General features: G+C 39.5%; 1 protein-coding gene across 3 annotated transcripts in view; it reads left to right on the forward strand.

Moving 5' to 3' along the window:
• Positions 1–1,419: 1,419 nt before the first annotated feature.
• ube4b (ubiquitination factor E4B, UFD2 homolog (S. cerevisiae)) overlaps positions 1,420–12,334 on the forward strand; it is an 81,674-nt gene continuing 70,759 nt past the window's right edge. Inside the window, exon 1 of one of the 3 annotated variants that reach the window (XM_043676207.1) lies at positions 1,420–1,678. In XM_043676207.1, the coding sequence (XP_043532142.1) occupies positions 1,655–1,678 (24 nt within the window). In that variant the 5' untranslated portion in view covers positions 1,420–1,654. The remainder of the gene's footprint in view (positions 1,679–12,334) is intronic. The other 2 variants (XM_043676206.1, XM_043676208.1) reach the window with 2 other exon arrangements.

Genomic DNA, 12,334 nt, shown 5'->3' on the forward strand with positions numbered 1-12,334 from the left:
CCGGGGCAGTCAGGTTTGTGGGTTTTGGGCAGGAGGTAGAAACGGGCGGTGCGGGGTTGTGGTACTATGAGGTTGGAGGCGGTGGATGGGAGGTCCCCTGAGGTGATGAGGTTATGGACGGTCTGGGAGATGATGGTTTGGTGGTGGGGGGTGGGGTCATGGTCAAGGGGGCAGTAGGAGGAGGTATCTGCGAGCTGGCGTTTGGCCTCAGCAGTGTAGATACAAGATAATCCTCAGCATTGTTTAATTCCTCACACTAGCAAAGATGATCATGAAGATTTCAACTTTTCCCCTCAGCTGAGGCACAATGACTCTCCAGTTAAGCCACCAACAGCTATCTGTCTCTACTGAGGGTGTAGGACTATGACGACTTTACATTTTACTTTGGTGGAGGGGGCTGTGGCGGTGTTGGTTGTGATTATTCTTTGCTACCTACAAAAAAAAGACTTGCATTCATGAGGCACCTTTCATTACCACACAAAATCTTACCAAATTTTACAGCCAATTAAATTATTTTGAAGAACACAACAAGCTCTTTCACACAGCAATTTTAAAAGAGCCCAAATAATTTGTCTTGGTGATGTTTATTGAGGGATAAATATTCAGAACTATGAGCAAATTACTGCAGATGCCAGAATCTGTGCTGAAAAACTAAAAATGCTGGAAATCACAGCTGGTCAGGCACCACCAGTGGAGAGCAAGCTAACACTGGGTCTCAATGACTCTTCACTAGCTCTGACCAAGAGTCCTCTAGACTCATTACATTAGCTTGCTCTAGGTGCATGGATGCTGCCTGACCCACCGCAATTTCAGATTTTTTAAACTTAGAATTGGATCAGACAAACTTTTGTGTGCACTGTAAAGGCTCGAAGCATTTTAGTTCTCATTTCGTCTGAAAGTGGGCATCTCTAACAATGCAGCACTCCCTCAGCGTACAGGGTGCACTCAACTCTCTAGGAGACTTCCAACGAGTCATTAGACTCGAAACGTTAGCTATTTGTCTATCTCTTTCTCTCCATAGATCTGTGTATCTCTAGCACTTCCTCGAGAGAAAAAGAGCCGGGACTGAGGCCGTTACCCACCTAAGCCATAGCTGTACAAACAAAAAGGGGGAAAAGAGATGCTGAGAAGTCATGGCAAATTAGAAGGTGCATGGATGCTGCCTGTATCACCACTAGAAGCTGCCTGCTCCAAACCTCAATATTCAACCAACAACACTCCTCCCCTCCACCAGCACGTCCCACTCCGGGGACTCTGGCGAGGTTCCTGTCACGCTCCTCGTCTTTAGCCCATTTCTGATCCAATCGGAGCCCGGCGCGAGCGGCGCCCCCTCCTGATTGGCCCGGGTGGCGAAGGCGCGCCCTCGCGGGGCCGGCCATTGGCTGTTGCCGCCGGGGGCGCGCGCCGCGTCACGTGATCGATTCAAAATGGCGCCGGTGTTGTTTTGATGAATAAGAGACTTTGTGTCAAAGGCAGGGCCTCCCTCATAGAGGCCACGGGGCATTGGGGAAAATAAAAGAAAAGCATCTCCCTTCCCCACTTTCCCTGATCCGAAGTAACGTTTATTTATGTTTGTTAAAATAGTTTGAGATAAACTATGCACTTTTGTTGAAAAAAGTAAGGTTTTAACGAAAAGGAACAATATACTGAAAGAATGGAAGAACTTAGTGCTGATGAGGTGAGGAGAGACCTTGTGTTGTCCTGTTTCTCATCTGTGTAACGTGCTGTTTTGGTTTTATTTTAAGGAAACGTACTTTTTTTATTTTAAGAAAAAGAACTAAACTCATTGCATGCCCTTTTGCTGAAAGCTCGTCAGCCTCATTGAAGTAGTCGACTTGTGTAGGCCATTCTTGCTAGTTCCATGGTTTAAATGTTTATTAGACTCTTGTTTATTAATGTTGCTTTACAGCTTTCTGTTCAGTAATTTGTGCGCGAAGTTGCTTGTAAGCCCGGTAATTGCGAAAGTGCGTGCTCCTCAAAAGTGGGATAAAATGCGGTTTTTGAATGTATGTAACTGATTTCTGTTTCTGTATGTGTGTATTTCTTATAAAAGAAGAATCTGATTCTAAGAAACGCTTTCTGAGTCCAGAATTTTGTACCTCCTCCAAAATAATTTATGCATTTCCTGCAGTATGTTGTTAAAGCTAATGACACTTTTTGGCTTTTACACTGGGGGTGTAGGCCTCTACTTTTCTTTCAGGGAGTGTGGGTAGGAGAGGAAAAGAGCATAAAAAAAGGTTTCTTTCAATTAGGAATTGGTTGCATGTGCAAATATGTGTATGATTTTTCTCACTTCTATAATTGATTCATAATGCTCTCTGTCAATAAATGAACTGAACATTATTGGATAATTTTCAGTTAATTGTGCTAATTTTGATACTGCCTGCAGGTTATCGTTAGTGAACATCAACTTACTTAATTTTGCAGATTGAAGCTTGGCATTTTTTTAATGCTTGGGTTTTTATTTTTTGAGGTATGAGAAAATCAAAGTTTATGTGCATAATAACATCTGATAATTACCATATTTAACCACAAATAGTCCTGGTTTATCTGGTTGATAATATTTAGTTTTAACTGCTTTGGTGGTTAATTTTGTTTCATTAACTCTTTTTGTTTAAAGAACCCAACATTATTTTTTGAAATAAGCATCTTGCATTCGATCTCGGTTTATTTCTAATCTGTGGTGACTCTTGCAAAACTAAAGTTCTGAAATCTCAGACTTTGAATAAAATTGAACTGGCTGAGGAGAAGGATGTCAGGTAGGAGAAAGTGAGGACTGCAGATCAGAGTCAAAAAGTATGGTGCTGGAAAAGCACAGCTGGTCAGGCAGCATCCGAGGAGCAGGAGGGTTGACGTTTTGAGTGTAAGCTCTTCACGTGCAAAACGTCGACTCTCCTGCTCCTTGGATGCTGCCTGACTGGCTGTGCTTTTCCAGTGCCGCACTTTTGATTGAGAAAGATGTCAGTTCAAGCTAGCAGTTGCAGCAGACATTGCAGTAGGGTCAGTACAGTGTTCTCATTAGTGTGAAAATTTTGTGTGACTTTGACCAACTAATTTTTGAATTACAGCAGCATTCCATCCTATACTTGTACGGAATGGTATAATCATAATTTTCCTCAAATCATTTCCATTTGACTTTCTGCTCTGCTTACAAACAATTGGTGTGAATGCTTCTGACGGAAACCCATTGCATCATCAGCGTCTATTAGAGAAAGGATGATTGATTTCAAAGATGTGCGTTTTTCATCTAGGGAAATTGATTAAACTTAACTAATATAGTTTTGACTTATATTGCTCATTCATCCATGCCAAAATCCTGGTTTGTAAATTTGTAACTAGTTATACTTAGAATGCCAACTGGCTGACCTGCCATTGTACCTTTTCCAGTTTATTGCAATCTTGTTCAGCTTTATTGGACACTGTAATGCATCAAATTTACTCAGGAAAAGTACCATAATGCTGACCTCTGGCAACAATATTGCAAAATCAGTCCATTTTTGCATTGTTGACTGTGAAAGGTGCAGGTCTCTCAGATTTACTGGTGATTCTATTTACTTACCACTTTAAACTTTTGAGGTAAATATTTTGAAATTCCCAACTCCTCTGTTAATGCCCCCCCTGCCCCGCCCACCAGTTACTTGCAATATGAATTATTTATTTGTTTTTTTCTTCTTGTAAATTTTCAGAATTTGCTTAAACATTCAAGTTTCCTGTCCCCTATTTTTAAATTATCCACTCTATCCTAAACTATTCTGGTTTTGTTTCCCACACAAGGTTTATAAGTTTTTGCTGTTGATGCTCAAGGAAGCTTTTGCTAATGTTCAGTTTTCATTGAGTAGGAAATAATCTTTCGTAAGCCTAGTTGACTGAACTGATTTTACTGTGACTGTCAGCGTGATTACATTAGAAATGTTTGTGTGTAAATGGGAAAAAGTTTTTGTTTCCAGTTGTATTTCAGTTATTTGTAAATGTACTGCTAGCATCACTCTCTGCTGCAGTTAATTATAGTTCTATAGAAAAAGTGAAAAGTGCAACTTCCATGGTTGTTCTTGTTCAGTGATGATGCCCCTATCTCTGAGGCAGGAGGCCTGGGTTTAAGACATACCTGTTCTCGAAGTATGTAATAGGTTGACTAGGAATATAATGAACGTTGCCATTCCATAGATGAGAGTGAAAATAGCCTTTTTCATGCATCTAAGACTCTTGCAATTTGCCTACAACAGTCAAAAACTTTCATACTTTGGAGCAGTGAAATTTCCAGCTGAGTTCCAGATTACAGTCTGACCAATTTGTGGGTAACACTTTGCAGTGAGTCCCAATATTAATTTATTAATTGTATCTGTAAGTTATCTGTGATTTTAGTTTTCATTCTACTTACTTACTCTTAGTGTTGAGGAAAAAGGAATTAAAGAAGATCTGAATGATCTCTTTTTTGAATGATTTGAGTTGTTCCTGGTACTTGCTACTTAATGACTATAAATAGTAGATTTGAGTGGGGAGGAATAAATTGCTGAGATTTCTCTTGTATGCTGATACTATAGTGGCAGTTACTGACTGAACAACCTTTGCGTTCTCATTTCACACAACTCTTTAACTCATTAAACATGAACCAATCATTTAATTTGACAGTTATATTGACACTGATGCAGAATGCATATTGATAGTTAACTTCAAGCATTTTAGTCAGCAACATGCATTTAATAAATTGAATTCTGTGCTTTGAGAAGGAATGCTTTAAACCAGCAACCTAAGCCTACCCTCTATAGTGAATAAAATTGTGGGTATGGATGAAACGTATTCAGACAGTTAGAATCTAACTTTTATTTATGTAATCTTGTTTTATTCCTGAATTCATTAAATGTTTTGTTTTTGACTAGGATGTATCTACAAAATATGGATCAGAGCATTGAGGGGAAAATAGAGGACAAGGGATTGAGATAAATGTAATGAAATGTAATAAAGGAATACATGCAATAACTAAAATGTATATTATTATGATGCTGTAAGCATAGGAAAACATCCAAGGCTTTTCATGGGCAACAATAAAGAAAAGCTGACATGGCTTAAGGAGAAAATATTTAGTGTGATGCTTGAATGATTGGCTGAAGGCTAAGGATTCAGGGATTAAATTCTAGAGGATAAGGCCTAGGAAACTAAAGGCATGGCTGCTGGGCTTGGAGCAAAAGGAAGAAAGGATACATAAGAGTGGGGTTCTATAGAGCTGGAATGGTAGCGAGAAGCAAAACCACCCCAGGCAAATGTTTATTTAAAATTATATGCCCACTTCCCATTTGAAGTTTGTTATTTAATCCATTTCCAACATCCAGTGTGAGCAAGATCAAACAAATAGTGCTGAGAAAATTTGATCAAAACTGCCACTGTGGTATGTGTAAGGAATAGTTGTCTTCCATTGGAACCTGGAAAAATAATGGTTTTTTTAAAAAAAATTTGCCTTCATATTGTCAAATGCACGTAGGTACAGTGAAAAGTTTTTGTTTCATATGCAGTACAGGCAGATCATACCATACAAAGTGAATTAGGGTAAGAGAACAGCACGAAAAATACAATATTAAGGCTGCAGAGAAGATGCATGAAGCACAAGATGACCATTTAATTGAAAATTTGAAAGGTCCATTCAGATCTCATGGACTATAGAGAGAACTAGCCATTTGGATACAGAACTGGCTCAAAGGTAGAAGACAGAGGGTGGTGGTGGTGGAGGGTTGTTTTTCAGACTGGAGACCTGTGACCAGTGGAGTGCCACAAGGATCGGTGCTGGCTCCACTACTTTTCATCACTTACATAGATGATTTGAATGTGAGAATAAGAGGTATAGTTAGTAAGTTTGCAGATGACACCAAAATTGTAGGTGTAGTGAACAGCGAAGAAGGTTACCTCCAATTACAACAGGATCTTGATCAGCTGGGCCAATGGGCTGAGGAGTGGCAATTTAGGTTTAATTTAGGTAAATGCAAGGTGCTGCATTTTGGGAAAGCAAATCTTAGCAGGACTTGTACATTTAATGGTAAGGTCCGAGGCAGTGTTGCTGAGCAAAGTGACCTTGGAGTGCAGGTTCATAGCTCCTTGAAAGTGGAGTCACAGATAGATAAGATTGTGAAGAAGGTGTTTGGTATGCTTTCTTTTATTGGTCAGAGTATTGAGTACAGGAGTTGGGAGGTCATGTTGCGGTTGTACAGGATATTGATTAGGCCACTGTTGGAATATTGCATGCAGTTCTGGTCTTCCTATCGGAAGGATATTGTGAAACTTGAAAGGGTTCAGAAAAGATGTACAAGGATGTTGCCAGGGTTGGAGGGTTTGAGCTACAGGGAGAGGCTGAATAGGCTGGGGCTGTTTTCCTTGGAGTGTCAGAGGCTGAGGGGTGACCTTATAGAGATTTATAAAAACATGAGGGGCATGGATAGTGTAAATAGACAAAGTCTTGTCCCTGGGGTGGGGGAGTCCAGAACTGGAGGGCATAGGTTTAGGGTGAGAGGGAAAAGATTTAAAAGGAACCTAAGAGGCAACTCTTTCACACAGAGGGTGGTATGTGTATGGAATGTGCTTCCAGAGGAAGTGGTGGAGGCTGGCACAATTGCAACATTTAAAAGGCACATGGATGCGTATATGAATAGGAAGTGTTTGGAGGAATATGGGCTGGGTGCTGGCAAGTGGGATTAGATTATGTTGGGATATCTGGTCGGCATGGATGAGTTGGACCAAAGCGTTTGTTTCCATGCTGTACGTCTCTGACTCCAGGTCTAATAAAGTATGGAAAACGCTGTTCTTGAGTCTGTTGGAACATGTGTTTAAGCTTTTGTACCTTTCTTTCATATTGGATAGCCTAGATGTTTTTTGTGACCTTTAATTTAAAAGAAAATCTGCAGTCAAAGTCTAAGTGTGGATTTTTGTAAATGAGATTTGTAATTTGGTGCCTTAGCTTACAGGCTTTATCAACAGCTGGGAAGTAATTTTACATTTACTGTCAAAATTACTTTTAACTTGGGGTGCATAGGACATTTTTTTCAAAGTTCTGAGTGCTTTATAGATAAGCTTTGTGTCAAATCACTTTCCAGTATTGTGTCCAGATGGCTATCCTTTGTGCATATCGAGGTGGAGAATTTTGTAGAGGATTTACCTACAAAGGTTGTCCTTGGTGAACCTGTTCTGCTGTCAGTTAATGTCTATATGTTCATTATTTCTCTCTTTTGTAGGGAACACTGGATAGCCATCTGGAGTTGAAATCTTTGCAGTTTGTTTTATGTTGTCTCTGAGAACAATTACAGCGCCTCTGCAGTTCTCCGATCCATTAGCTCAGTGTAGACAGACGTTGTAACCCAGCGCCACTTGGGATGAATATTGGGTGCAGTAACTGAGCTATTGGAGAGCTCTTTTTTTTTAATCTTAAAAAGAAACTTCTTTAAAATTGTTTCCAACCTGCCATGTTTTACAGATGTGCAATAGGCCCATAATGGGCTCCTCTAATAGCTTTTATTGGATAAATGAAGCAATGGTGATGTGGTGGTAATGTAAGTGAAAGTGTAATCCAGAAGCTGAAGCTAATGCCCTTGTGACAAAGGCCATATCCCATCATGGCACCTTAAATTGGATTGCTTAAAAAGTCTGGAATTCAAAGCTTTTAGTCACTATGACCCTATCATTAAGGTCGTAAACAACCACCCTGGTTCACTAATGTCCCTTACGGAAGGAAATCTGCCGTCCTTATGTGACTCTATACCCACAGCAATGTGGTTGACTCTTGATGGTCTTCTGAAATGGGCTATAAGCCACTGACTTCATGGGCAATTAGAGATGGGCAACAAATTCTGTCCTTACCAGGTGAGAGGCCCTCATCCTGTGAAGTAGTAATAAAATTGTGGCCTTTGGGTGAGACTGAAATCAGAATTGTTTGTGCAAGCCACTGCAGTTGAATTATACACCAAAACTCTGTCAAGTGAGGTATGAAAGAATGACCAGCGCCAGTGTAATTATTAATTGTTGCAAGAGAAATGTTAAAGCTGGGTGGGGTAATTAAGTGTTAGTAGTCAGTGTTCCTCTGTGGGTGTTTTGTGTTCCCAATAACAAGACGTGAATGCCATTCCATCTTTAGCTAGCTGAATTAACTAATTTGGTCTTTATCTTTTCAGATGGACAATTAAACCTTTTGAAGGGGTGGTTTCTTAGCCGTGGCTGGAGATTTGGGGAAGGGAGGAGTACACAGGAAAAGCTTGTCTGAAATCAAAATTACTGAGGCAAATGGTTCTTCTGCTGGAGATGAATAATGTAGATCACTAATGTACGGAAAGGGATAAAATTGCAAAACAAAGTTTGTAATTATTTTGTTGGTACTCGTTGCAGATTAAAAATATGTTTGAAAAGTTAAATGTATAAAAATTTCATGCAGTTTCATGCACAGTTCTTTCAAGGGGAAAGGGAAATAATTTCAGTTTCTGGGAAATTTAATTGCAGGTTCATTTTATTCTGTCTTAAATGAATATTTGTTTTATAGAGTCATAGTATAGAGTACAGTATGGAAACAGACCCTTCAGCCCAGCTTATTCATGCCGATCAGATATCCTAAATTAATCTAGTCCCATTTGCCAGCATTTGGCCCATATCCCCCTCAACCCTTCCTATTCATTTACCCATTCATATGCCTTTCAAATGTTGTAATTGTACCAGCCTCCACCACTCCTCTGGCAGCTCATTCCATACACACAGCTTCTCTATGGAAAAAGTTACCACTTGGGTCCCTTTTTAAATATTTCCCCCCCTCACGTCAAACCTATGGCCTCTAGTTTTGAGCTCTGTTACTTTGGGGAAAAGACCTTGTCTATTTATCCTATCCATGCCCCTTATGATTTTATAAACCTCCTATAAGGTCACCTCTCAGCCTCTGACGCTCCAGAGAAAATAGCTCCAGCCTATTCAGTCTCTCCCTATATCTCAAATCCTCCAACTCTGGCAACATTCTTGTAAATATTTTCTGAACACTTCAAATTTGTGGAAGACCTGTACATGGTTAGGAAGTAGTGAGGATAATAAAGGGTCTGTTGAAGGGTATGGATAGGTTATAAGGAATGGGCATAAATCTGGCAGATAGCATACTATGTGGGGAAATGTGAGGTTTTGCAATTTGGCAGGAAAAATAGAGGAGCTGAATATTACTTAAATGGAGAAAGACAGCGGAAAGTACAGGACAGGAACTTGGGAGTCCTCTTCTGTGAATCGCAAAAAGCTAATGTCCAATTTCAGCAGGTCTGGGGGAAGGCAAATGGCCTTTATTTCGAAGGGAATAGAGTATCAATGTCAAGAGGTTTTGCTAAATCAGTATAAGGCAATAGTCAGACCACAGCTGGGAAACATTTAACAGTTTGGGGCTCTGTATCTAAGGAAAGGTAGGGCATTGGAGGCAGTCCAGAGGAGGTTCACTCAGCTGATCCTGGGTATGGAGGGATTGTCTAATGAAGGAGGTTGAGTAAATTGGGCCTGTCCTCACTGGGGTTTAGAAAAATGAGAAGATCCTTAGAGAAACTTGACAGGGGAGATGTGGAGAGAGGTTGTTTCCCCTTGTGTGGGAGAGTCTAGGACCACAGGGGCATCGTTTCAGAATAAGGGGGAGTCGTCCATTGAAGATAGATGAGGAATTTCTTCTGAGGGGAGTGAATGTGTGGAATTCTTTACCACAGAGGGCAGTCAAGACAAGGTTATTAAGTGAATTCACGGCTGGGGTTGAGCGATTTTTAATCAGAGAGATTGAGGAATAAAAAGCAAAGAAATTGGAGTTGAGGATTATTGGATTGTCTATGATCTCATTGAATAAGGGCTGAATGGCCTACTTTTTGCTACGTCTTACGGTCTTGCAGTCTGTCAAAAATAATCTGAACCTCTCAGGATGAAGTAATATCCTTAAATAAGGTGTCTCATACGATACATAGTACTGTTGATGGTTTCCTGATGGTCCCATGTGTAATTGAAGTATTAAACCAGATTGCCCCCATCCTTTCGATAATCTTGGCGTTGATTAATAATGTTTGATTAGGTAGTGGCTTGTACTGTCAGATTCTCTGAAGTGAAAGAGCATGAGACATGGACTGACAGGGACATGAAGAGGGTAAACTGATGGCATTTGCATTGTACCCATCCCAGGATTCCCGAAAACCACGAGAGTTATATCTTTCACAACATCCTTCCTATATTAGGGAGACCAGCACAAAAGTGACCTAACCAATATCCTGTACCATCGCAACTTGACCTCCCAACTCCTCTACTCAATGCACTCACTTTGATTCTATCTCTCAACAGAACATTAGTAAGAAGAGCTGCACTCACTTTTATTTTCCCTTCAGTAAATGTAAACTACAGATAAATAAGATGGCAGCAATCAAACAAGCTGTTGAATTTAAATAAAACTTTGGAAATTAATTTCTTTTCATAGAAAAGTAACTAAATATGTAATACAATGAAAATTAATTGCTAAATTTTGCTCAAGTTATAGAATGGCATTCTTTTATACCATAATAATTTGGCTCATTGAACCTGTTGACTTTGAAAGAACAACTTGGCTTGCCCCACCCCAACCCCCCCAACTCACTGTGTCCTTTCTCTATAGTCCTACAAATTTTTTTTTCTTCTTATGCTTATTCAGTACCTTTTTGCAAGTCATGGTGAAATCTGCCATCACTACCCTTTAACGTAATGCTTTTAAACATGGAACACATCCACTATTCAATGTGATCACGGCTGATCATTGAACTCAGTATCCTAATTCCACACTCCTTGACCCCTTTAGCCACAAGAGCTATATCTACAAACTTCTGAAAACCCACTTTCAGTGGTACTGAATTTCACAGGCTCACTACTCTCTGGGTGAAGAAATTCTTCTTATTTCGGTCCTGTAAGGTTTACCCATTATCCTTAAACTCTGACTGATTGTTCTGAAGCCCTGCTTTCCCCCCCCACCCCCCATCAGAAACATCCTTCCTGTATCTAACTTGTTCAGTCTTGTTAAAAACAAAATTGCAGGTTTCTTATAGATTTCCTGTCATTCTTCTGAAGTCTAAACTTTTGCGATGTACCACTTATTGTTGTAAATACATTTTTTCTCTTGTTTGAAATTTCTTTTTCGAATAACTGATTCTTCAAATGTTAATTATTCAGTCTAATAGCGATCTCAATGCATGGAGTTTGTTCAAAGAAGCATTTTAGTATTACAATGCAGAAAGATTGAACCTGGATCAGTAAGATGTGAGCATCCTTATTGTGTCATAGCCACTGTTTTAAAAAAAACTTTTTATATAAAAGCAGTATATTTATGCAACACAGAGCAGCCGTAAAGTTCTTCACTAAGTAGACTGACCATTTGCCCATCATTCAGAAGTTTAGAATCAATCGCCTGTCACGATAAAACTTGTGTGCACATTTTAAAATAAAGCATGAATTCAGATTATTGTTTTTATCGCAGTGGGATAAAAAGGGGTTACAAATTTCAAGTGAATCTTCTGAATGAATATACAGAGGCTTTGCAAAGCGGTGGCAGATGTTAATTGAATTGACATTCTTTCAGTGATGATTGGATTTGGACTTTCAGTTTTACTGCTTTGTCTTGTTCAGCTATGTTATTTATTGCAAATGTCAAAAAAATCACATTGTACTGCTTGGTGTCTACCAACATAACCTGTTTGGGAATTATTAGACAGGGCACTATTTTTAATCTTGTATGCATCTGTTGCTGAAAGCTTGAAAACTGATTGTTAGAACCCGCAACAGCTTTGACAATCTCTAATTTTGAATGGAAGCTAAGTTTAATTGAAATAAACTGAACCTTAAATACTAATGTCTAAAAATAGATAGTTGCTTTCTATAAAAATAACTTGTTGCCTTGCTGCTGAGGAATTATGTGAACCAATCACTGTCTCTCTTCAGCTGACATATTTTGATTCTTGGAAGATTATTGTAACTTCTTCAAGCGGTTGTTTTTATTAGAAATATTAGTAGAGGAGCAAATGAGTTAATAAAAACTGAGAGGTTATACTGTGCACAGAAATCCTGTAAGATTTAAGATTGCTATTTACAGACTTAATAACATGTTATTTTCTTTTTAAAAGATGTTCCATGTGGAGCACAACATAGTGGCTTTGATTTTTATCCCTTTGCCCCCTTCCCTTTCTCACCAGCATTCAGGAAAGAGTTGGGTGAAGTGTTAAACATTTGGGAAAAATGAAATTTTGTCTTCAGTCGTCTGATCCACTTAAAGCAAAGTGGATCCACTTAAGGCGGCATGGTGGCACAGTGGTTAGCACTGCTGCCTCACAGCGCCAGAGACCCGGGTTCA

The sequence above is a fragment of the Chiloscyllium plagiosum genome, chromosome 34 (assembly GCF_004010195.1).
Source record: "Chiloscyllium plagiosum isolate BGI_BamShark_2017 chromosome 34, ASM401019v2, whole genome shotgun sequence".
NCBI lineage: Eukaryota > Metazoa > Chordata > Chondrichthyes > Orectolobiformes > Hemiscylliidae > Chiloscyllium > Chiloscyllium plagiosum.